This window comes from Wolffia australiana, chromosome 1 (genome assembly GCF_029677425.1).
Source record: "Wolffia australiana isolate 7733 chromosome 1, ASM2967742v1".
Classification (NCBI taxonomy): domain Eukaryota; kingdom Viridiplantae; phylum Streptophyta; class Magnoliopsida; order Alismatales; family Araceae; genus Wolffia; species Wolffia australiana.
Genome location: NC_135835.1, coordinates 6034791 through 6061633, shown reverse-complemented (window position 1 = coordinate 6061633; position 26843 = coordinate 6034791). Strand labels below are relative to the sequence as shown.

General features: G+C 47.0%; 1 protein-coding gene across 1 annotated transcript in view; it reads right to left on the bottom strand.

Moving 5' to 3' along the window:
* The window catches only part of LOC144703489 (Prolyl oligopeptidase family protein), a 48664-nt gene that overhangs the window by 1873 nt on the left and 19948 nt on the right, over positions 1-26843 (bottom strand). The window contains exons 6-9 of the mRNA XM_078575661.1: positions 21503-21637; positions 18771-18899; positions 17048-17454; positions 16168-16384 (exon numbers count right to left, since the gene is read on the bottom strand). Coding sequence (XP_078431787.1) covers positions 16168-16384; positions 17048-17454; positions 18771-18899; positions 21503-21637 — 888 coding nt within the window. The remainder of the gene's footprint in view (positions 1-16167; positions 16385-17047; positions 17455-18770; positions 18900-21502; positions 21638-26843) is intronic.

The window sequence follows — 26843 nt, the reverse complement described above, 5'->3', positions numbered from 1 at the left end:
GACCCCTATGTTCCATTGCATACCATAACTGTCACATTAGAGATCCTGAACTAAATTGTTCTTACGATATACTTCAAAAATTACATCAAGAGATCTGTTCAAGGAAACTAAATTTTGGAAGAAAATTCTAATATATGAATGACAATAAATTAAATTTAAGATTGTCATTTAGGAACCTCGCCCCACTTTAAGGCCTATTGGCAGATATTTTTTGGGTCTACAGATCAATTGAGCCAAATCCTCATCCGTGGGGTTTGGCTATCACATGATGAGTAGCAATGCTCGGTGGCTTTGGGGACACCCTTTGGGTCACTACCTATGTGATATCTGGGCCTTCCATTGATGTGGGAATGACTTTGTGATACGAGTCAAATTCGGAAATATAAACTAAAGAGGAAATCTGCAAGGCTCATTGAGAATCCTTGCTAAACTTAGAGTTTGCGGCACATTAAATAAGAGGGAACCCCCTCTAAAACGGCAGTTTTGAGAAGATTGGAGCAGCAGGCAGACAAGGAGATCCTCCTCGACTGAAAGTAAGGGGAGGAATACCGATCCGGTCTTCCCCCACTCGACGGCCAGCTGATCCAGCCGTTCGTGGACTATCTACTTTACTTTCTAGTCATTTTCCTCTTCTTATTCCTGTTGTCTACTCTTTGGAGTGCTTGAACTGGTTATTGATTGTGGAAGGAGTTATTGTTCGCTCTCTCTCTCTCGAAGACTATTGTCATCTTGGGTATTCGGGTGGTATCGCATCACTTTGGACCACAGATTGGCAGCCCATGATAGAGATTAGAGGGCGGCAGAACAGGGCTCTGTCAGAGGGGTTCACCTGGTGATTGGAGTGATGACAGAATTTGGTCTCTCACTAGTAATAGACTGTCAAGAGAATCCAGCGGTGTTGTCGGAGAGTCACAAAGCAATAGTGTTGGGGGTCACACCCCTAAACAACCTTGGAAGGAGTCATTTTAATAACAGAATGGAAAAAGCTATTAAAACTACATTCTGCCCATGCTAACCACTTGTTCCATTGTTTTGGATAACCTGAACAAAAACAGCGTAAATAACACTTGAGTCCTCTGTTTGTAACTTCGATCTGTCCATCAGTTTCCGGATGATATGAGGAGCTTATACGCAGTGAAGTGCCCTGTAGTCTGTGAAAATCCTTCCAAAAAGAGCTTATGAAGACATTACCTCTGTCAGATATTATAGATCTGGGAACTCCATGCAGACATACAATCTCCTTGACGAAAATTTGAGCAATGTCTTGTGAAGAGAATGGATGTTTAGTTGCGATAAAATGAGCATATTTACTTAATCGGACGATCACGACCAATACGGAGTTGTACCCATTTGATATTGGAAGCCCGTCAATAAAATCCATCGCAATATCTTCCCATATTTTGTCAGGTAAAGGAAGAGGTTGGAGCAGACCTGCCGAGCTCAGTGTAGACGCCTTATGAGTTCGACATATATGGCATTCTGAAACATATGACTTTATCCACTTCTTCATCCCGTGCCAGTAAATTTGTTGCATAATTCTTTTATAAGTTTTCAGGAATCCTCCATGACTTTTGCATCATGCAATTCCTTTAAAATGGTCTGTATTAAAGATGATGAGCTTGGAATGATTAACCTTTTTCTTGTAGTACAAAATGTTATGATGTAGTACAAGAAATGGGGCCCTCTGATTGCATATACACATGGAGAAGCACAACGGGGTGCAACAAAATGTCGCGCCTAGACAGATTCCTATGCTCTGTGGAGCTGGCCGAACGATTCCCGCTAGCGGAAGTGAGGTCACTTCCGCGTCCCATGTCCGATCATACACCGATATCATGGACCGGCAACGAGGCGTCCAAGCGACCCACTTATCTCGAGATGGACAAATCGTGGCTACTAGAGGCGGGCTTCAAGGAAGAGGTTAAAGACAAATGGCTATCACAACCCCGTCTACGATTGGAAGTGGAATCATTAGCCACCAAGCTGCAGGCGCTCCAACGACATTTGGTGGAGTTTTGTAAACGAGTGCATGGACAAAGAAAGATAACGAGGCCCTGACCAAAATCAAAACACTGGACCACATCGAGGTCACACGATTCCTGGTAGAAGAAGAAACAATTGAGCGAAGGAAGTGGAGGAGGGTGGTAGCCATAGAGGACAAGAAGCTTGAGATGGATTGGAGACAACGATCCAGAGAATTATGGCTACAGGAAGGAGATGCGAATACAAGATTCTTCCACTTGGCCACAAACGGGAGACGTCGGTCAAACAACATATGGAAAGTGAAAGTGGGAGGCCAAGAGCATGTCGGCGCACAACCGGTGGGAAAGGCAATTGCAGACTATTTCTGAGCATTTTACAAGAAGGGAAGGCGTAATACGTGGACGTGTTGCAGTAGGGGGGCTCGGCTACTGGACCCCTCCCACAAAATGGAACTCATTCGACCTTTCTCGGAGGAAGAGGTCAAAGCGGCAATCAAAGCTCTCAACGGCAAAGGACCTCGCCTGGACGGTATGCCAGTTTTCTTCTACAAAGAATTCTGGGAGCTGGTGAGGCCAGACGTGATGGCCACACTGGAGGAATTCCGCCAAGGGACGGGTAGCAAGGAGAGACTAAACAAGGCCTACCTGGTCCTCATACCTAAGCAGCAAGGCGTCGAAAGAATTGAGGATTTCCGCCCAATCTCTCTATCCAACTCCATATATCTCATCATTGCAAAGATCTTAGCTAACTGACTGAGAGGGGTGATAGGGGAACTCGTAGGACCATCCCAGTCGGCATTCATTCCTGGGTGTGAGTTGGTCGACAGTTGTGTCGCAGCAGGAGACATCATAGAGACTTGGAAGCGACACAAAACCAAAGGCTTCATGTGGAAGGTCGATTTTGCCAAGGCATACAACACCCTAGACTGGGCATCCATGGAACAAAGGGGCTTTCCTAAGGAATGGATCACGTGGATGAAAAGATGCATTACGACACAATCCTTCTCAGTGTTGGTGAACGGGAGACCGGAAGGCGGGCAGATACAACCTCAAAAGGGAGTGAGACAGGGGTGTCCGCTAGCACCCCTACTGTTTGTACTTGCAGCACATGCACTGGCAGCATGCACAAACCTGGCTATCTCACATCATCTATTGAGGGGGTACCAAACACAGAGCCACCCTGAGGCCATACCATTACTGCAGTATGTGGATGACACAATTTTTTTATCGAAGGCTCCTTGGAGGCGGCAAAAAATCTGTCCGCGCTCCTCGATCTGTTTGCAGACTTCTTGGGCTTATGCATAAACAGGGCCAAATCTGCATTTGTGGGCTCCAATCTCTCTCAAGAGGAGGAGACATAGTGCGCAGAGTCTTTTGGTACACCAATTGGCAGTCTCCCTATGAAATATTTGGGACTGCCATTGACCAGAGGGCGTTTGAAGAAGGCAGACTGGCAGCCGGTGATAGAGAAGGTCGAGAGACCGCTGGAAGGTTGGCAAGCTAAAGTGTTATCCAGAGGGGGCCGGTTGGTGCTGCAGAGGTCGGTACTATCAGCTATCCCCATCTCTTATCTCTCGGTGTACAAGATGCCAACGGGAGTCGGCCAGAGACTCGCAGGCTTGATGAGAAAGTTCTTCTGGAGAGGACCCGGAAAGGACCAGAGCCAAGGAATGGCACTAGTCGCATGGGATACTGTTTGCGAACCCCTCAACCAAGGAAGCCTAAGTGTTCTGCATACTGTTAGTGATATATTCCTATATCGGGCTAATGGGCCCTGTTCTATAAGCCCATTAGCCCTTTATCTCTCTTCTCTCACTTAGGGTATATATATATACCCTCTTCTTGTAACATCTTTGGTACATTATTCTATTTTCCTTCTCACTCCATCTCTCTTGATCCACTTCCCCCTCCTAGGGTTAACATGGTATCAGAGCCAATGGCTCTCTAAGGAGTGAGATCCCTCTACCGGACGAACATTCCCCGCGCAGACTATCTTCGTCACGCGGAACTTCGTCTCCATTCTCTTGCGGAACTTCCCCTTCCGCTTCCGCAATTTCTTCTTCATTCCAGTCATTTTTTCGGTTTAAAATCGCTCCTCTTCCGATTTTCATCCTCAAAATCTTCCATACCGCCTTCCTCCTTCGATTTCCGGCGCCTGACGGCCGTTCTGGAGCCCGCAGCCAAGCAGCCGCAGCAAGCGCCGAACCGTCATCCCGCGCGTCATCCCGAGTCGATCCGTCAACCGATCCCGTCGAACCGTCATCCGATCACGTCCGACCCGTCATTCGATCCGATCCGATCGATCACCGTCCGAACCGTCAACCGACCCGTCCGAACCGTCATCCGGACGATTTTTCCGTCATCCTCTTCATCTGTGCGTCATCCCGAGACTGTTTTTCGTCATCCATTCCGTCATCCGCCCCCTGGACGGACCCATTACGCCCTCCAGGCCCTGTTCTGGCCGCCTGCCTCTCCGACGCCGGTCGCCTCTAACCGGTTGCCGCCCCGCACCCAAAACTTGACATCATGCCGCTCAAGATGCCGATTTCTCGAGAAGCCTCTCTCCTACAAAATTGTGAGTCCCCTCCCAGCGGTCCCCGAATCTACTCTTCTTCGGGCCCGACCTACTGGAATGGACCCGCTACGTCCAAACCACCCTGGAATCACGTTTCCTGTTCAAGCACTGCACCGAGGCTCCGCTCCAACCGACGCATGTCCACTACGCCACGTGGAATGCGGAAGAGAAGTTTGTCCTGGGGTGGTTTCACACGCATACGCTGTCCCATGATTTTCGCAGCGCGTTTTCCTTACCCGACGACGGTGAAGGGGTTCTGGGATCAAGCGAAGACGCATACTGTGGTCGAGACAACGACTACTGGCGACTGTTTGCGTTAGTGGGACAGGTGTACAACCTTCGCCAAGGCACAATGAGCATCTCCGACATGCCTTAGCCCACAAGAAATTGTGGACGGCGGATCACTACTTACCGCCTGACGATGTGACGTGCAAAATTTGGAAAGATGTTCTTCTTTGCGACTCATGGGGTTCCTCAATGGCCTCAACCGCGAGTATCATGACATTCGCCGCAACGCCCTACATCGCAAAGAAGGCTTCCCGACCATCGACGAGCTCCTCCCGGAACTCCTAGAGGAGGAAAGTCATTTTGCACTCCATGGGACTCCGTCGGCGCCGGCCCTTGACTCGGCGGCCCTCTTGGCGACACCTTCCGACTCCACGATCGCCCCAGTTGTACCTACTGCAAGAAGGTGGGGCATACTGTGACCGCTGCTGGAAACTCCATGGTGTTCCCGGTTCCAGCACAAGCAGAAGAAGAAGGAAGTCGCCGACGGACAGGCCCTGGTTGCCGCCACGCCCACCAGCACGAGCAGTTCCGCTTCCACCATCGATCAACTCCAGGCTGACTTCACTCGCCGTGACCAAATGGAGTCCCAGATGGCTGCCCTTCAGACTCAGACCCAGACCCAGTCCACGCCCTACTTCGGCGGTTTTGCGCGTTTCAGCCTCTCCTTCCTCTGAGTGGTACTGTGGTCATACGGCTCTTCACTCACCTCTCGCTCTGATACTACGTGGGTTCTTGATTCGGGGGCCACCGAGCATATGACCCCCTTCAATGACCGGTTTGTATCGTACGAGAGGCATCGTGAGAGCCGTACCGTTCTTACGGCGGGCGGTGGACGTCTCCGGGTGGCCGGAATCGGGCAGTTTTTGTGGATGGCCTCGTGTGGTCAACAACGCCCTCCATGTGCCTGATTTGCGGGCCATTCTCATGTCTCCACAACGTCTTGTTGATGCCCTTATGTGCTCCTTTCACCTCCAACCTGACGGCATGTTTCTGTCTGACAAGGTGGGAAGGACTACACCGATTAGGCGGGAACATGGACTGCTACTGTTGGACGACGGGGCGCTCTTCTACTTTCTTGGTGCACCGGCACTTCGACCAGCCGACGAGCAGTGTAGAGGACGCTCCAGTTGGCTCACCAGCGGCTTGGCCACCCTCCTTTTCTACTATGCAGCGAGTTTTCCTTCTTTATGTACTGGACTCGACTTATCGAGTGTTGTTTGCGGCCTGTCAGTTGGCCAAGCATCGTCGATCTTCCTTTACTCCCTCTGAAATGCATACGAAGAGTCCGCTGTATCGGGTTCACAGTGATGTTTGGGGACCGGCCCCGCAGCCTAGTCTGAGGGGGCACCGCTACTTCGTGATTTTTGTGGATGAGGCCACCCGGTATACGTGGGTCTATTTGCTGACCACGAAGTCAGAGGTCACATCCACCGTCCGACATTTCTGCGCCATGGTCCAGACTCAGTTTGTTCGTGGTATCCAGCGGTTCCGGTCGGACAATGCCCGCGACTTCGTCAATACCGCACTTGCCTCATTTTTTGCGGATCGTGGAATCCTCCACGAAACTTCATGTGTAGCTACGCCGGAGCAGAACGGTATGGCAGAACGCCGCATTGGGTATGTCACTTCCACCGCCCGGACGCTGTTGGTGAACTACCAGGTGCCTTGGCAGTATTGGGGTGAGGCGATTTTGACGAGTACCCACCTCATCAATCGTTTTCCTTCCCCTACATTGGAGTTCTCCTGCCCCCTGGACCGGATGAATGCGACTTTTTCGGATATTTCTCTGCGGACGGTCTCCTTCCTCGGTCTTCGGCTGCACCGCCACGCCCACGATACCTCTCCATCACGGACGGTTCGATGCTCGTGCTCTGAGGTGCATCTTCGCTGCCACGCATCCTCCAGAAGGGATACAGGTGCTACCATCCGCCCACAAGGCGTTTCTTCATCTCGGCAAATGTCACCTTTGCCGAGCATGAACCCTATTTCGGGACTACTCTTCCTCATCCCGCCTCCCGTTGGATGAGGCTCCTTCGCTCCCCACTTGGGGCCTGTTCCAGTGTGGAGCCCACTGCTCCAACGCCACCCTCGCTCTCCATGATCCTTTTCCCGTTGATGTCCTTTCTTCTCCGCCGGTGACACCTGAGGGGTCCTTGGACGTGCTGTCCACTCCTCCTTCGCTCGGCACCCTTGCCGCCTCCTCCCCGGGCATTCTCACTGGCCAGGATTCTCCAGCTCCGTCCTCACAGGATCTCCTCTTCGGGTGAGTCCTCTTCCTCTCCTCCCGGTGAGTTGGCTTCTTTCTTCCCATCCGAGGATGATCCTATCCTCCCTTGTGCGGGTGACTCCACTTCCTTCCCGCACCTTTGTCTCCCACCTCTCGCTCCGCCATCCTCCGTCGGACGATTCCGCTCAGCCTCTATCGATGATGAGGAACAGCTGGGTTGGCCTATCGCCCTTCGGAAGGGGGTTCGCCAGTGCACTCGCACACCCCGCTATCCTCTATCTCATTTTCTCTCATTCGACCGCTGAGTACTCCCTACCGGCTGTTTCTCACTGCATCGAGTCGGATCCCATTCTCGCCGTGTAGCCGATGCTATCGCTTCTCCTCATTGGAAAGCGGCGATGGACGAGGAGATGCAATCTTTGCTCAAGAACCACACGTGGGATGTGGTCCCCTTCCTCCTGGCAAGAGGGTGGTGGATTGCAAGTGGATCCACACCAAGAAACATCATGCGGATGGCACCCTGGAGCGGTACAAGTCTCGCCTCGCCGCCGGGGTTCACCCAATCATATGGAGTGGATTATTTTGAGACCTTTTCCCCGGTGGCGAAGATGGAAACGGTTCGCCTTCTCTTGGCATTAGCAGCTCACTTCCATTGGGGATTCGCAGTTTGATGTGAAGAACGCCTTCCTACATGGCGATCTGAAGGAGGAGGTGTATATGAAGCAGCCCGAGGTACACCCTTGGTCCTCCCGGCACCGTCTGTCGATTGCCGAAGTCCTCTATGGACTGAAGCAGTCACCTCGGATGTGGTTCGCCGTTTCTCCTCCGCTCTGAAAGCCGAAGGGTATACTCAGAGCAACGGTGATGCCTCATTGTTCTTCCGTCATCAGCCGACCGTGTATCTATCCTGGCAGTGTACGCCGATGATATTTTGCTCACGGGTTCCGATGCTGCCGGGCTGTCCGCCCCAGTGCTGCCCTGGCCAAGGAGTTTGAGATTAAGACTCTCGCCTCCTCAGATATTTCCTTGGCCTTGAGGTGGCTTATTCCCCGGGGATCTTCGCTCGCAGCAGAAGTATGCCGTTGACCTGCTCACCCTGACTGGTATGACTGAGTGTGCTCCGTGAGCACTCCCATTGATCCCAACGCCAAATTGGGCAAAGGGGAGGACTCTCCACTGGTGAATCCTTATCAGTATCAGCAGCTGGTGGGGAAATTGCTCTATTTGACACACACTGCCCGACCTCAGCTTTGCAGTCAACTTACTTAGTCAGTTTATGCACTCGCCTCGAGAGGTTCATCGCCAGGCCGCCCACCGGGTACTTGCATACCTAAAAGGTTGCCCCGGAAGGGACTGCTCTTCCTCGGAGTTCGGACAGAAAAGTGAAAGTGTACACTGATGCAGATTTCGCTGCTCGATTGTGGATTGCCGATCCACCACCGGGTACTGCACGCTCATCTTTGGCAGCCTAGTCAGCTGGAAGAGCAGCAAGCAAGACAAGGTATCCCGCCAAGCGCGAAGCTGAGTTCGCGCGCCGCCGATGGGGCATCCGGGTCAGTGAATTTACGGGATCCTTCACGATCTTCGGTGGAGTATTCCGCCCCATCCATTTTTACTGTGACAACAAGTCAGCGATTGCACTGGCCTTAAATCCAGGCCAGCAGGGACGGATAAAGCACATGGAGCGTGATCGCTACTTCTTTAAAGAGCGTGTTGACGAAGGGATTTTTGATCTTGACTTTGTTGCATCCGCTGATCAGGCGGCGGACGTCCTCACCAAGGGACTTTCTCGTCCACTTCTCCAACGTGCGGTGTCCAAGCTCGGTATGGAAGACATCCATACTTCGCTTGCGGGGGGGTGTTAGTGATATATTCCTATATCGGGCTAATGGGCCCTGTTCTATAAGCCCATTAGCCCTTTATCTCTCTTCTCTCACTTAGGGTATATATATATACCCTCTTCTTGTAACATCTTTGGTACATTATTCTATTTTCCTTCTCACTCCATCTCTCTTGATCCACTTCCCCCTCCTAGGGTTAACACATACCCAAAGTATGAATACGGCGCTACTAGCGAAGTGGGTGACAAGGATGATGCAGCCAAGTGAGGATCAAGTCATTCGAATCTTGAGAGACAACAATGGAGAAGGTCTAAACTGGGACGAGAAATCTGCTCCAGTCAGGGGGGCGTCCCCAATCTTGCAAGGCCTTAGGTAAATCTTCCCCGAAGTTCAGGAATTGCACTCAGTCCGAATCGGAGACGGCTCGCTATTTTGTTTCTGGACAGACCATTGGTCGACAAGTGGCCCTTTGCGAGCAGCATTCCCACAGCTATCAGCACTAGCACAACGCCCCGAGGGCACAGTGGAAAGTGGTGGGACGGCACATGGAACCCAAGGTTTGTGGGCGCTCTGTCAGCCTGAAGACAAACAGAGCTTTTGGACATGCAGCAAGCGTTGAATCAGCTTCGACCTAGAGCCGCCATGAGTGATGGCTGGGACTGGTCCAATGCCCCCTTTACAGTGCAGAAAGCCTACATGAGAATCTGTCACGCAAACATAGAAAATATAGAGATGGCACACACATGCCAAGGGATATGGCGTCTAAAGGTCCCTCTGAAAGTAAAGATCTTCGGGTGGCTTGTGTTTCAAAAAAGAGTGACGACCCAAGTCTTCTGAAAGAAGATGTATCCCGACGCACCGACGGAATGCGAATTGAGCACAGGAGGAGAAGAGGATTGTAATCACCTATTCTTCGAGTGCCCTCTTGCTCACACGATTTGGGCTACTCGAACTCAGACGGCGGTGAACCCGACATCAGAGGAAGCCTTATGGGACTCGATACCGAGACTCGGCTCTAGACAAAGAGAAGCGGGGGGCAAAGCGTTGGCAGTGCTCTAGGGAATATGGGGCCACAGAAATGACGTGATCTTTCGTGGGGTGACGGCCTTTACGGATGGGCTAGCCCACGAGGTGGAAGGACTTCTGGCAGCTTGGTTCCCCTGAGTCTTTTTGGAAAAGAGAGGGAAGAGGATAAACCCCTTTGTAATAGAGCCTTACGGCTTAAGGCATGTAATCGGAGGGTGGTTACCGACCCTCTTCGGGTGACCGCCTTTTTTGTTATTCAAAAAAAAAAACAAACAAAAGGTTATGATGTATGGAATAATGCTGATATTTTTCCTGTATTGTTGTTGACAGCAATACAAATTTTAGATAATTGAGCATCTTCGGCAATCTCTATTTCCAATTTGTATTTGTCTAACCAATGCGTCACTGATAAGTTGCTAAGCGATAATTCTTGCATGGAACGTGAAAGTGCATTGGCAACTACATTGTTTTTCCCAGCTTTATATTTGATCGCGAATTCATATCCTATTCATTTGGATACCCATTTATGATATTGCTGTGGAAGTCCCTTCTGATCATTGAGGAATCTTAACGTACATTGATCTGTTAGAATGAAGAACTTCTGAAATAAGAGATAACGCTTCCATTTCTGTACTGATCATACTACTGCCGTGAGTTCTCTTTCATAAGTAGACTTTGCCTGAGCTGTCTTGGACAATGTCTTACTAACGAAAGCTATGGGATATGAGTCTTGCTTTCATTCTGCACCAACACCAAAACCAGAAGTGGCAGTTTCTACTATGAATGGTTTAGAAAAATCTGGAAGCTGTAATACTGGGGCGGAAACCATCACTTGTTTCTTGAATGCTTTATCAGCTTCTGGAGACCAAAAAAATGCGCACTTTTTAAGTAGCAACATAAGAGGTTGAGCCTTTGTTGCATATTGTTGGACAAATCTCCGGTAGTAGTTAGTCAGACCCAGAAACCCTCTTAGTTGCTTAATGTTGTTTGGTTTAGGCTACTTTTGGATTACTTCTATCTTTCCAGCATCTGTAGAAACTCCTTGAGCTGATATCCAATGTCCCAAAAACTCTATTTTGTCTTGATGAAAACTGCATTCTTCGAGTTGATGCATAAGCGATTACCCTTAAGTTTATCCATACTCAACTCGATGTTCAGCCTGATTCTTGCTATAAACTAAGATGGCATCAAAAAATATTAGCACAAAACGCCACAGATAATCTTTAAAAACAGTGTTCATTAAACCTTGGAAAGTGGCTGGAGCTGTAGATAATCCAAAAGGCATCACCAAATATTCGAAATGACCCTGGTGGGTTTTGAAGGCTGTTTTTGGTATATCCTCATGCATTCTTATTTTATAGTATCCTGACTTTAGATCCAGTTTGGAAAAAAATTGATGTGCCATATAATTCTTCCAACAATTCATCCACAATGGGGATTGGAAAACGATTAGGAATTGTAATTTTATTTAGAGCTCTATAGTCGATGCAAATCCTCCATCCTCCATCCTTCTTCTTGATAAATAAAGCAGGGCTAGAAAATGGATTGGTGCATGGTCTTATCACTTTGAGATTTCGAAAGTTCTTGGATGAACTTGTGCATCTCATTCTTGTGGAGGTGGGAATATCTGTAAGGTCTAATGTTGACCAGACTGGCCCCCGGTAATAAATGTATATAATGATCAATATCTCTTTTAGGAGGTAAATTTATGCCTGATTCGAATACCGACGGATAAAAAAATTTTAGCTTATCAACAACTGGAGTAAGCTCAAGAGAAAGTACCGTTGCTTTGTCAGGATTACAGATGCCATGCAACTTTCTAATTGATGTTTGCTTCTTAGATTTTCTTGAGGAGGTCGATGTCCCGCCGACTCTAGAGGTTTAAACTCGGAATCTGCCTGAAGTATATACAACCTATCTTGCCACAAAATTTTAAGGGTCTGCAGATTGTAGTTTGAATAAAACCAGTCGAGTGACTTTAACCGCTGCACTTCCAAAATAATGTGGTATCTGCCAAGTGGTAGAGGTAAGAAATCCTGAATAATATCCAAACTCAGTAGATGCAGGTGTACGTTTAAACAAATCCCTTGAGAGGAACTAAGATATCCACGTCCCGACATTACATCAAATCTTGGGCCTTCAAAGACTGGCATGTTCAAGTATCAAAGTATAGCCAAATTGATGAAGTTATGTGTGGCGCCTCCGTCAATCAGGACCATCACTTGTACTCTGTTTATGCTTCCCCACATCTTGAGTGAAAAGGTGGCAGTGGGTCCAGGGGCTTGCCTTAGATTCACTCTCGCCAGGAATAACACTCCTTCTGTGCTGGGATCATCATCAGTCTGCATTAAATCTTCTTTCATTTCTTCTGTTGGAATTTGTTGATTTTCCCCTTCTTTTATAAGGATAAGATTTAGACTTTTGTGCAATGGGCTATCGCCAGAAGAGGAGGCCCACTGTGCAGAGATACTGAGGACACCGATTGGGAGATTCCCAATGAGATATTTGGGCCTAACACTGACGAAGGGGAGGCTGACAAAAGCAGATTGGCAACCGGTTATTGACAAAATGGAACATCGACTAGAGGGATGGCAGGCAAAGGTGTTAACGAGAGGAGGCCGATTAGTGCTGCTGAGGTCGGTACTGTCATCCATTCCAATTTTCTACCTATCCGTTTTCAGGATGCCAACGGAAATCGGGAAGAGAATAGAAGGTATGATGAGACACCTCTTATGTAAAGGATCGGAACCGGAACAAAGCAGGGGAATTGCGATGGTAGCATGGGATAAAGTATGTCGGCCCATCAAAGCTGGAGATCTGGGGGTCCTTCATTTGCAGAGTATGAACATAGCACTATTAACCAAATGGGTGGAGAGAATTATGAATCCACGAGGGGATCTTGTCATAGAAATACTCCAGGACATCTATGGAAGGGGACTGAATTGGGACAGAAAGGCAGACCCGTACCATGGAGCATCGTTGTTTTGGCAAGGGCTCAGAAAGATCTGCCCAAGAGTACAAGGCTTTTTTTCTGCCAAGTTAGGCGACGGGCCGACTTTTCAATACTGGAAAGATGCATGGTCGCCACGGGGCAGCTTGAGCGTGATTTTCCCTCGATTGTATGCACTTGCACACGATCTCAGTGCCCAGGTTCGAGGCTTTTAAGATGGAATGTGGAACCCGATCATCCAGGGGCGTTATCTGACCAGCGTGTTCTTGAGTTCATGGACATCCAACAGTCCCTCATCCAGCTACGACCAAAAGAAGAAGGAGACAGCTGGACATGGATAAATGGCTCCTTGGTCCAGAAGGCTTATGAGAAGATTCGGGAGGGGCAAGAGGAAGACACGTCAGTAATCAGGGCGTGCAGATTCGTATGGAGACAGAAAGTCCCCCTGAAGGTGAGGTTGTTTGGATGGCTGCTGGCAAGGGAAAGATTAACGACAAGAGCCTTCTACAGAAGTTGTATCCAGATATATCGTCACAACGCACGCTACGTTTGAATGGTGAAGAAGACTGCAACCATCTCTTCTTTGAGTGTTCCTTTGGTCGCACGGTCTGGGCCAGCCAGATGTTCTCAAGGATAAAAGTGTCATAAAAAAGGGCGTTCTGGGAATCGGTAAGGAATTATAAAGACAGAGGACACGGGGAAGATGGTCGAGCCTTAACAGTTCTATGGGCCATCTGGTTGCACAGAAACGAGGTGCTGTTCAGGGGGAGAACGGCCTTTACAGATGGAGATATACAAGAAGCGGAAGGCTTTAAGGCCGCATGGCTCCAAAGAGCGACAGGAGGGAGATTTTGATTGATCGGGCTGTAAAGGATGGGACCGTGAGGTCCTGATGGGAGGTTCACCGATTAGTCGGGTGTTCATCCCTTTTATATTTCAAAAAAAAAAAAATATTTAGATTTTTGCGACATCTATGGCCAGGAATGAATTTGTCATTACAGTAATAACATTGCGACATCTATGGCCAGGAATCCATTCTTTGTTGATATTCTGAGTATGTCATTCTTAGATTCTTGCACCGGGTGGTCTTCTCATATGGCTGAGTAGTGTTCTGATACTGAGTTCCAGATGAATTACCAGCTTTGTGATGTGTAATTGGTTTGGTGAAACTCTGGTTGTTTTGGGTAGTTGGCACCACGTGTGTGGTATTAGTATGTTGACTTGCTCCCACAGATGGTAAACTGGCATATGGAGGAGCCTGCCATGCTCAATACAAAATTCCTAGGTCGAACTCAGCTCGCAATGATAAATCCATGATTTCTCTCAAACCATATGGTTGATAACGCAGAACTTCAGTTCTAATTTCGGTCCTTCGCCCTCTTAGATATGCACTCGTCTTAATTTCAGGAGCTATCACAGGCAATTGAATGATGATCGCTTCAAACTCTGTTCGAAATTCTTGTATTGAGCCAACCTGTTTAATTTCGAACAGTTGTTGGTGTAGTACATGAGGAGATAATGCATAGTGGCCCTCAAAGAAAACCTTAAAATCGGCCCAAGAAACCATGCCAAAATTTTCTTCCGCATGTATAAACCAAGTTAGAGCTGCATCATCCGAATGTAATGCCACCAGGTGTAGCTTGTCTGAGTCTGCCATTGGAGACAAACGAAAAAACCTCTCCACACTTTTCAGCCATGATTCTGGTTGATGTCTACTGAAAACTGGTAGATATTCTCTCTAAAATCTGCAGTCAAATTCAATCCTTCTTTCTGGAACTTGCAACTGAGCGTGCTCAACTGTTGGAGGAGCAATTACCGGAGTTTTATTCTTTAGGCTGGCTTATGGAAACTACTTCTTGCATCAAATGACCCAATACGTTTGTGACTCGAATCTGGTTTTTGTCAACCTTGCTAGATAGGCCTTCGAGGCGATCTTCCAGATCCGCCATAATCTGAGGAGGATACACGAGCTCTGATACTAAAATGTTACGATCCCCTTGAGTGTATCCAATCCAGAATAGTAAATGTAGAATATCGTTCAAGAATTCGTAGAAACTAGTTTCGGACGAGTAAGAGATTGCTGGAATACAAGTAAACAAACTGATGTGAAGAAGGATGGTTCTCGTTTGCAGGAGTAACCGGATCGGTATTATCCTCGGTTGCTGAGAAGGATGGAGGTTGGATTGGCTCCACCACAATCGAGAATCTCCCGCTCCGCAACTGATTCAAGAAAAAGTTGGATCCCCTCCTATCGCAATTTCCCCTTTTATTTATAGCTTTTGTTTCCCGCCGTTATGCATTTGCACGGCCACAGCCCAGTCCAGCCTGTGACTTGGAGACTCTCCTGCACCTTTTGCTTTGGTAAGTTCGTAGTAGATCCCTAGCAGACAAGCACAGCCAATTCGGCCTAGCTCTTCTCCTTCCGTTTCCCCTTTTCTTCATCAACCTCATCTCAGGACATCAGTACTGTTGTGCAATTCTTTTCCTGATTCATTAGCATTGGGATGCATTCTGGGATAGTGTTTTCTTGGAGATTTCTTTTTTCTCTTGGGGTACAGTTTGCAGGCCCGTGGGTCTTCCCAATCAACTTATGAGACTGTGATAATTGGGTGTCTTTACTGTAATTAATGGGGGTGAAGCATTCAGTTTGTATGTACAGCTTCAGCAGCATCTACAATTTTCTTATAATTTTTTGAATAAAATAAGGAAGATCACCCCTGACCTGTGATCAACCTGAGACTAATGATATATATGAATGTTAAATGAATGGATGACCTGAATGCCCTTCCCTTCACTCCCTTCTTAACTAGAATGAAACAAGACTCTCCGCATCATTAAGGATGCTATCCGTCAAGGCAGTCAGCCCATTAAACACAAGCTCATCACTTTGCAGCCATATATAGCCCATAGCACCACAAGGAGAAAAAGATCCAAGATAGTGCAGTGCTGTCCAAAGCGGACAAGCAAACTGAACACTAAAAGATGAGAAAAGAACCAACTAGATTTGCCTACAGAAAGAACACTCAAAATAGAGATAACATACCTACTAAGCATAGTCTCTGATATCACACTTTCATGAAACCCCTATTATCTTACCTCGCCCCCAATTTGGGGAAAAGGATAAAATAATAAGAAAAATAGAGAATTACCAAAAAGTGAAGATAAAGGAAAAAAAACACGAAGGAGGGTTCTTCATTATATGAAATTTTAAACGAACAGAAATAGAAAGCAAATGCACATGAATTCGAGAAGATGTGAACGTAATGGAGATTTTCTACCTTCAAGATGGCAGCACAAAATAGATCTGAATACATATTGATCGTAGCTGCAACAAGAAGGCCACCTGCACTATGGCCAGTTGCACAAAGCTGTCTTTTGTTGACATAACCCTCATTTACCAGGTAAACAGCACAGGCAGCAAAGTCAAGCACTGAGTTAAGCTTTCGAGGTCCTCTGCCAGCCTCATGCCATGATGGATCTAATCCTCCTCCACCTCTGTCAAAATAGGAGGCCATCGCTATGGATAATAATATTATGACATACGTAAAATCCTTGACCGAACATGATGAGCAGTAATGCAGAGTGCTCATGACAACAGATGAAAGGAAACTAATGGGTTGATACCTTCTATCCTGAATGGAATCAAGCTATTTACAATTTGAGACTCTCACGAAAGTACAATACTCAATATTATGGTTACCAAATCTAACATAGAAAACAATGATGCAGCACAGAATGTCAAAAAATTAGCTGAAATCCTGAATTATTGGCATACCTAGACTGTGAACCAATCAGCCGCAAAGCAGCAAAGGCAGAAAAGACAAAAAAGGAAGATAGCTGAGTATTGCATATTTTCAAGAGTATCCATGCGAACATTAAAACTACTTTCCTTTGTTTGCCTTCTAAATTTGGTAAGTGAGACTTTTCCTAATTCTTCTACCTTAAATAGTCATCATTTTTTTTTGTGAAGAATCCTTAAATAGTCATCATAACCTTGACAAGGGAGGATCACTGTCGGTTGACCTTTTCCCTTTTTTTCAAAATTAAAAAATCCTCTACTAGGGAGATGGTCAGTATGTGCCAACCATGCTTCAAGAAATTAAGGATTTTTACCACTGTGCTTAACTCAAAAGGAAGAAATAAAACAGAGACCCCCACCTGACATCAGCAAATGCTATAACCCATCCCCGTTCAAGTAGGCTAATTCTATTCACACACCAGCTTTTATCCAAGGTCTCCCCATAAGATCCATATCCGTGCAAAAGTCCAGGAGATTCTTTTGAACGCCAAGCTTTGGGAGAATACAGAATCGTCAAAGGAACTTTGGCCCCATCACAGGAAGTCACTTCCATTCTCTCACATTTGAATTTATCAGAGAGGTCAACCCATTTCTGATGACTTTCCATATCCAGTAAATGCTCTGTATGACCTGGATTCATAGCTTCATCAATACATTGTAAGTTGATTGAATTTTTGAATGCCTCAGACAGACCCAACACTTGTTCCTGATGAACGACAGAGAAAGTTTTCTCCCCCATGTTGTAGTCAACCACTATATCAGGAATCTATTTAGAAAGAAAACAACATGATAAGATGTCCAAGAATAATGAGAAAAGAATAAAATCAGTAGACACCAAAGTAGAACTCTGTAAAAGAAAAGGCACTCTGCTATCTGATAAGAACCGCAAGATCCTATAGATGAGAGGTTGGAAAGGGAAGGTGAAGAAGCCATAATGGTGGTTGGTAGGGGGAGAGGGAATGCTGGAATGGATTTCGGGGAGAGGAGAGGACAGGCACTGGCAGGATGGATGTCACTCAGGGACGGATTGCTTGCAGGATGGACCTTGCATGGAGGAGACAGGAGAACCAACTTGATTTTACTTCTTGTCTACCCTCCTAGAGGGAGGGTTGCTCGATTTAAAGAGAAATACTAACAAAGAGAAAAATGATGAAACTAGTTCTATTTACGACTGGGAGACAGGGATCATAGCACTATCAAAGAGAAACAGTGTCTCAATTAAGCACAATGGTTGACATTCTAGCATCTAGATGACACAAGACCTCTCAGGTACATATTTAAATCAACATATAGCATTCAAGAAATTACCAATTGGATTGTGTAACCAAAGTTCCTGAATTTACCTTCATCCATAAGTGTAAAGATATGATTACCTTAAGGTCTAAATGATCTATGACATCCCATACGCATTCAAAAGAACAGTGAATAAGAGTTTTTTTATCCCTTCAATTTTATTTTCAATCCTTTTTATTGAACAATCAATTGAACTTAATGTCACCTGTTTGCTACATGCACTCACCTTTCATGCAGTGAATCCTTTGTGAGGGTCAACTATCCTGAAAGATATTTGAATCCACATATGATAACAGTTACTCTTTTTTCACAAGATTGCTGAGAGGACATGAATAATCCTTTCTGGTTAAAACTCTGACCAAGTAATGACTTTTACAATTCAACAAAGAGAGATTCTTATTTACAATAATGAGCTTTATTTTTTAAGGAATTTCTAGAATTTTCCACCTGCTAATGATTTCTCTCTCTCATCTACGCATCGACAACAGCTTGATGAAAAAGTAAAATAAATGAACTATTTCTAAATAATTAAGCACAAACCAACTTCAGGAAAGGGCGTACTTCACTCTGAGGAACATGTATACAATGTTTTTCAATGCATAGTGTATATCATATTCTATAAATAAAAATTTAATCAACAGTGATGCATAGTTTGTTGATGTCATATCATAGTAAAGGACAAACGATGATGCAGCTTACCAGTTAAGTGCAAGAGATAAGGCTGTAAATGGAAATTCAATAAATTTTGTTATGGGTCAAAACAAACTAGGTAAACTTGGCGAACTGTACCACTGGAGATGATATTACAACACGGTACACAGACGCCATGAAGTCTTGATTTAAACCAGGAACGATGTTGCATAAACTTGCTGGCAGAGGGAAAAACCAAGGGTTGAGGTCATCTATTTGAAATGGCATCTGGAAAAATGCATCCATTAGTGCAAAAAAAATGCAAAACCCGTCATACTTATTATCCAAACAAATGTGGAAAGTCAAACAAAATCATATCCAAGAGATGCATTCGAATTATTCAATATTATACAAAAGTTTCACAGCTTTAACAATTTTTTGAAGAAATACAACTATAAATTCAGTGAATCCATGTACTATGTCACGATCACATATGTTAATAATATTTCTGGGTTGACCACCGAGTTTCAGGTGGTCTTCCCTCTTTTAATTCACAAAATAAATAAATTCAGCGAATCAGACCATACGGTAATAAAAACTCTAAACTAGGAAATAAGAGGAGTCATACTGATACGATCTCCCCTTGCCGTATGAAACCGGATTCAAGAAGAAAAATAGTCCAACGATTGAAGATTGTTCACAACGAAGAAAAGAGAGATAGAACTGTTGGTAAAGAGAAGATGGATAGCTCTTAGTATATTTGAAAGGACGGGATACATGCCCTTATATAGGGCTGATAGAGAGAGTATGAGTAATTTATCCCATGTGGGACTAAGAGAAGGAACCCTTAGTGGGCCTAATAGGCCACACCACCTATTTCCTAACACTCCCCCGCAAGCTGGAGCATGGATGCATGTCATACACGCCCAGATTGTGATGTAGTAGTAGGCGGTGTAGACCGTGCGGAGCGGGATGGCCGGAAAGATGGCGGAGGACGGCAGGAGGCTGAAGTGCTGCTAAGAGGCGGTTGGAGGGCCAACGAGGGAGGCCGAGGCCGCCGACAAGGGCCGCCGAAGCGACCGAGGGCGACCGAGGCAGCCGGAGGCAACCGAGACAGCCGCAGGCACCGGAGGCGGCCAACGGCGGCGGAGGAAGCCCGAGGGCGATTGAGGCAGCTGAGGCGGCCGGAGGCGGCCGAGGCAGCCGGAGGCAGCCAAGACGGCCGGAGGCGGCCGAGACGGCCGAGGCAGCCGATGGCGGCCAAGGCGCCCGAGGCAGCAGATAGCACTGAGGCGGCCGTAGGCGCCGGAGGCAGCCGAAGGCAGCGGAGGAAGCCCGAGGCCGACCAAGGCAGCCGAGGCGGCCGAAGGCAGCGGAGGAAGCCCGAGGCCGACCAAGGCAGCCGAGGCGGCCGAAGGCGGCGGAGGAAGCCCGAGGCCGACCAAGGCAGCCGAGGCGGCCGAGGCGGCTGGAGGCGGCCAAGGTGGCTGGAGGCGGCCAAGGTGGTTGGAGACCGCCGGAGGCAGATGGAGATGGCCGGAGACGGCCAGAGATGACCCGAGACGGCCAGAGATGGCCGGTGACGGCCGGAGATGGCCAGAGACGACCCGAGATGGCCGGAGACGGCCGGAGACGGCCGGAGATGGCCAAGGGGGCCTAAACGAAAATCGGTCGATCTTTGGGGGGGTGGAGCCCCAAAGCCCGAGGGAGACCAAGGATAGGAAGCTGAGGTCGGGGAGTCTGGCTAGGGTTGTGACGAAGGAGTCCATGTTGAAGTGAGAAGAGAGAGGGGCGCCGGAACTGATGATGGAGAGCTCGGTGAGTTGGCTGCCATTGCAGACTATGGAGAAGAAATCGGATTTGGGAAGATAGCAGGGATGAGATTGATCGTTCAACAAGGAGAGGGCTCCGGGGAATTCCATAAGTCGCTGGAGGCGGAAGATTGTCTTGATTTGAGACTGCAGTAGCTGCTGAGCGATCGCGGAAGAATGAATCAGTTTGAGGAAGACGACAAGCCGAAAGAGAACGTAGACGGCGACGAAGTCTGACCAGAGGACGCCAAGAAGAGGGACAAGGATGGCGAGGAGAAAGGGGACGCCGAGGACGAGGACGAAGATAAGGGAGAAAGGACGGACGAGGATGCGAAGGCGAACCCCGACGAGGAAGCCGGCATCGAGACTAGGGTGGAGAGGAGATGAGACGACGAGGAGGAGTCCTAACCTGGGAGCGGCGGCAGACATAGATCGCCGGAGACGGAGCAGCGTGGATTGCTGGCGGCGGAGGGGCGGAGATCGCCGGCGGTTGAAATGTTTGAACCAAAAGCTAGGGCAGTGGAGGGGAAACCTCCACCACACTTGACGACGAACGATTGCAGGAACCTACTTCTCTGGCTCTGATACCTTGTTGGAAGACGAAGATGGATAGCTCTTAGTACATTTGAAAGGAAGGGATACATGCCCTTATATAGGGCTGAGAGAGAGTATGAGTAATTTATCCGATGTGGGACTAAGACTAAGAGAAGGAACCCTTCTCCCATGTTGCCCTGTTGGGACTGAGAGGATCTCCCAGTACCCTTCTTGAGCTTCAGCCCCGACGCCTTTCGTGTCTTCTCGCTTCCTCCAAAAACCCTTCTTATTTCTTGGGTTGAAACTGACCTAGGCCCCCTTTCACATGTGGCCTGAGGACGTGGCCGTCGTCTTCTTCACACGTGGCTTGAGGACATGGCCGTCGGTGTCGTCCTCTGTTTTTTCCTCTTTTCCAAATAGGTGTGAGTGAGTTGCATATCACATACATATTATAGTAAAGATCGGAATATAATTTATTTTGATGTCGAAAAAGATAACTGTGACATGTTTATGAAATAAAAATGAAAAGATAACTGAGATAGAGACCTTGAAATTAACATCAATTGGCATCTCTATGGAACAATACATAGGAAGCTCTCCTTTCTGTAGGAATAGGACCAAATGTCCATCGAAGAGATCAATATCTTGCAAGATGAAGCTTTTTCCTGGAAGAATAAAATCCTGGACGATTGAATAAATGTAAACATCAGCTTTGTTCAGCATTAAAATAAACCAGAAATCTGAGGGGTGATGGTAGTGATTAAAGTAGTGGAAAAGAGAAGGAGCCTTTCATGAAGCCTCTCTTGAGTCAAAAACCAATTGTGTGCTAAAAATATGATTTCCAAAGTTCAAAACAATATCACTCTGGTTCTCAGAATTCTCGACAATGACATCTTTCTCTTTATTAGTAACCAGTAAATTAAACTGACCAATAAACAGCTGTATCTTAATGTAAGAAGGAAAAAGGTTTACTGAAAATTAACTTATGATAGGATCTGCAATCCTCTATAGAATAAAGCTCAACAAAAACCCAAATTTCTGTTTGGTCTCCAAGGAAAAATGGTGGAATTTTAATATGCGAAACAATATAATGACTAAGTTTTCGCTGAAGATAATGTCTAAGAAATGAGAAGAAATAAGAAAAGACAGAGAGGAGAAGAATTGGCCGGATCGGACGTTCTTTTTGAGCTGGAGAATCACCACTCCCGCTGCGACACTCTAGAGTTCTTGATTTTCAAAAAAGTCGCATCAATGAGTAGCCTTCTCCCTTTATTAATTGCCTTCCCATGGTGCTCTAAATTCAAAGACACGCGTGCTGCTCCTGGGCACATGTGGGTTCAGTTATTTGGTGTCTCCTCTTTGATCTTTGATAGGTCTGTACAGGGATTCTATCAAATTGCTCAGGAACTTCATTCGAGTTTGCTGAGACCTTTGGAGATGGTATGATAGGGCTCTTGAAATATTTCGTATCAGGAATGAGCAAGGAGGGGATCAGGGTGAAAAGAAGTAGAAAAGAAGCAGAACGCCAGAAAAAGTAACAAAAATGACATACAATACGCTAGTCTCCAATCTTCTTTGCCTAAAGGGATATAATATAAGAGATGAAAACGACCTTAACATCCCATGCTCATCTTTTCATAGCCTCATATCTGCAGTAGTGTTGACAGCGATAGTTGCCATTGGAGAGTCAGATGATTGACCTCAGTAGACATCTCCTGCTGCCATCCATATGTTGGTACCATCAGACATCGTCATTGCCACCTGTTTCTTTACCATTATCGGCATTGTTAGCCAATAGTCAACGTTTTTTTTTAATAATAAGGAAGACCTTCTGGAACCGGTAGTCTACCTGCTATCATTAACGATAAAGATTTTGTACAAACAATATGCAATCAAGCCCAAAATAGGCTATCCTCCCCCTCCACCCCAAAAAGACACTAATGTCTCCACATCATGAGCAGCGTTCTCTATCAAAGCCGCCCTCCCTTTAAACACCACCTCGTTTCGGTGCAGCCATATCGCCCAGAGCTCCGCTAGTAAGCGCCCCCATTCCAGTCGGCTTCTGTGTCTCCCGTCTAAAACTGAAGCCCAAAAGGCCTCATATGAGGAAATACTCACCCCTGGCAACTGCTGCAATGCCCAGACGCTCCGTGCAAACTGACACATTAAGAACAGGTGGGAGCAGTCTTCCTCCCCCCTAGCGCACATAGGACAGTCAATGGGAGCCGTGGGGCCCCATCTACGCCGATAGACCCGTGTGACCAGTCTTCGTCGCCTCAGTAACCAACTGAAGAGCCACACTTTAAGAGGGACTTTACGTGTCATCAATGTGTGGCAGGCCTAACTGGTTCTCATCGTTCCTCGCTAACCCTCAGATTTTCAGATATGCATCTTTCCTCAAGAAACCCAGCCCCCCCCATATCCAACCATTGCGAGAATCACCTGATGGGCTGAATGGTAGAATGTCTCGTGCAGCCCCAACAGCTCCGCGAACCGTGGCTCTGATAAAGCTCCCGTCAACAAAGGGACCGAAGCCTCATCCCAGCATTCCATGACCATGGCCTCTGGGTTCCACATTAGAGCAAATAACCTTGGAAACCTCAAATTCATGGAGCCTTGGTTGGACCAGTTGTCAGTCCAAAAACGAAATGTTGCCCCATCTCCCAATCTGGGCTCAAAGAACTCATGAATGCAAGGTATGGCTTGGCGCAGACTGCTCCAAAAGGGGGACTCTCCCCTGACTCTTACTCGGCGTCTCTCCCAATCTATCTAGGAGCCATATCTGTCTCTCAGGACATCGAAACCAGCTCCTTCCCTGAAGTCACAATCCTTTCCACCCATTTGGTCAACAGTGCCAAATTCATTGATTCCAGATGAAGGATCCCCAGCCCTCCTTGCTGCACTGGTCTGCATAGTACCTTCCACGCCACTAGCGGCACCCCCTTTCATTCTTCCTCCCCATTGCCTCCCCAGAAGAACCTTCTCGTCACCCCCTCCAGTCGGTTTATCACTCCTGCTGGTATTTTAAATACCAATAAGTAGAATATAGGGATCACGGAAAGCACCGAACTTACATGAAACTTTTAAGTAGCGATAAGCCAATAGTCAACGTTAAAACAATGTTATGGCCTTAAATGAAAATTTTGTTGTCTCTGCCTCTCCTACGACAACCAGCTCATCGTCTATTTAATTTATTTAATGGGTCAGAAACAAACTCATCATCTCACACCATCTTAAAACTGATCTTAGCTGGAATCTTGGAGGAGTGATGATGCTTGTCTTTCGAGATACAAATAGAAACCGATGCAATACATCGTTCCAACATAAAAATTTCAATTCCTCTAATTATCTCATCTATCTTCTTCTCCTGAGAGTCCCTTGTGCTGATCTCCCACCATTGACGCTCTACACTATATAGGAGCCAGGTTTCCTTTCTAAGCTTGCCAGGACTTCAAGAATCAATAGGCGGCGAGTTCAGTTCCACCTGGAATAGTTTTTTTTTTTGAACTATAACGAGGGATGAACACCCGACGAATTGGTGAACCTCCCGTCAGGACCTCACAGGCCCTTTACATGCTTATCATTCATCATCAAAACCTCCCTTCGCTTCCCGTCGCTTGCAAGGACCATGCTGCCTTAAGTCCTGCTTCATGTATAGCTCCATCGGTAGAAGCCCTTTCCTCTGAACAACACCTCGTTTCTATGTAGCCAGATGGCCCACAACACGACTCGTGCTCAGCCCCCTTCCTTGTTTCTTCTTCCCACAAAATGCCGTGCCGAATCCCAAAAGGCCTGTTCAGATGTCATCTTCATCCTTGAGAGTAACTGGCTGGCCCAAACTGTGCGAGCAAAAGAGCCTTCAAAGAAAAGATGGTTGCAATCTTCTTCCCCATTCAAACACAGCACGCATTGCGACGAAGTATCTGGGTATAACTTTTTTCGAAAGACTTGTCTTTCCTGACTAGCAGCCACCTTAAAAACCGCACCTTCAATGGGACTTTTTGACTCCATATGAACTTGCATGCGCTGACTAGTGCCATGTCTTCCTCTTGTCCTTCTCGGATCATCGTATAAGCTTTATGGACCGAGAAGGGGCCATTTGTCCATGTCCGACTATCTCGTTCTTTATCTTCTGGTCGTAGCTGGAATAGGGATTGTTGCATATCTATGTAATCCGACATACACTGGTCGGATAAGGCACCTTGTATGATCGGGTTCCACACGCCCTCCCAGCAGTCACGCACGTCAGTATTCTGATCCTAGACAAGTGCATACAGTCAAGGGAATATCGCACTAAGGATGCCACCTGGCGACCATGCATCTCTCTAAAATTAGAATGTCTTCCGGTCGCCTAACTTGGCCGAGAAAAAACCTTGCACCCTAGGAAAGACCTGTCTCAGCCCTTGCCAGAATGGCAATGCTCCATGGTACATATCTGCCTTTCTGTCCCAATTCAGACCCTTACCATAGATGTCACGCAATTACTTGACGACCAAATCCTCCCGTGGATTCATAATTCTCTCCACCCATTTGGTTAGTAGTTCCGTGTTCATGCTCTGCATGTGTAGGACCCCCAGACTTCCCGTCTTAATTGGGCAACATACTTTATCCCATGCCACCATCGCCAAGCGCCCTCTTTGTTCCGGCCCAGATCCTCTCCATAGAAAATGTCTCATCATACCTTCTATTCTCTTCCCGACTCCAGCAAGCATCTTGAATACAGAGAGATAGAAAATCAGAATGGTTGATAAAACTGACCTCAGTAGCACCAATCGTCCCCCTCTAGATAACACTTTTGCTTGCCATCCCTCTAGTCGTCGTTCCACCTTCTCAATGACCGTTTGCCAATCAGCTTTCGCCATCCTCCCCTTCGTTAGTGGTAGGCCCAGATATCTCATTGGAAGCCGCCCGATTGGTGTTCTCAGAATCTCCGCACATTGTGCTTCTTCTTCTTGCGAGAGCCCATTACTCATAAAAGCTGATTTGGTCCTCTTTATTTGGAGTCCCGAGAAATCTGCAAACAGATTAAGTATGATGGATAAGTTCCTTGCTTCCCTCACCGAGCCTTCGATAAAGAAGGTGGTGTCATCAGAGTATTGAAGCAGGAGAATTCCATTTGATTGCTCAGATAGTTGATAGCCCTGCAGCAATCCCTTTGTGCATGCTTGCTCAGTACATACTGCGAAGTGCATCCACTGCCAAGACAAACAGTAACAGTGCCAATGGGCAGCCTTGTCTCACTCCTCGTTGAGGTTGTATTCGGCCCCCTTCTGGGCGTCCATTTACCAGCACCGTACAGGAGTGCGATGTGATGCATTTCTTCACCCAGATTATCCATTCCTTGGGAAAGCCCCTCCTCTTCTTAGATGCCCATGGGAAGTCCCAGTCTAAAGAGTCGTATGCCTTGGCAAAATCAACCTTCCACATGAACCCTCGCGTTCCCTTCCTCTTCCATGCAGCTATTATTTCTCGGCTGTTACTGCACTATCCACCAGTAGCCTGCCAGGGATAAAGGCTGACTGAGCAGGTCCAACTAGTTCACCAATCATGGCTCTCAGCCTGTTTGCTAACACCTTGGCAATAATCAAATAGATTGAATTTGGCAATGAAATGGGTCTAAAATCTTCAATTTTTTCTGCCCCTTGGCCTTTCGGCGAGAGGAATATATGCGATCTATTGATCTTCTCCATGTTTCCTCTTCCCTCTCTAAATTCATCAAATGTGGCCATCACATCTGGACTGACCAGATTCCAACATTGGCTGTAAAAGAAGACTGGGATGCCATCTGGACCCGAAGCCCCCTCCCCATTCAACCCTTTAATAGCTGCCTTGACCTCGTCTTCTGAAAAAGGTTGGATCAATTCCTTTTGATGTTCAGGCCTCACCC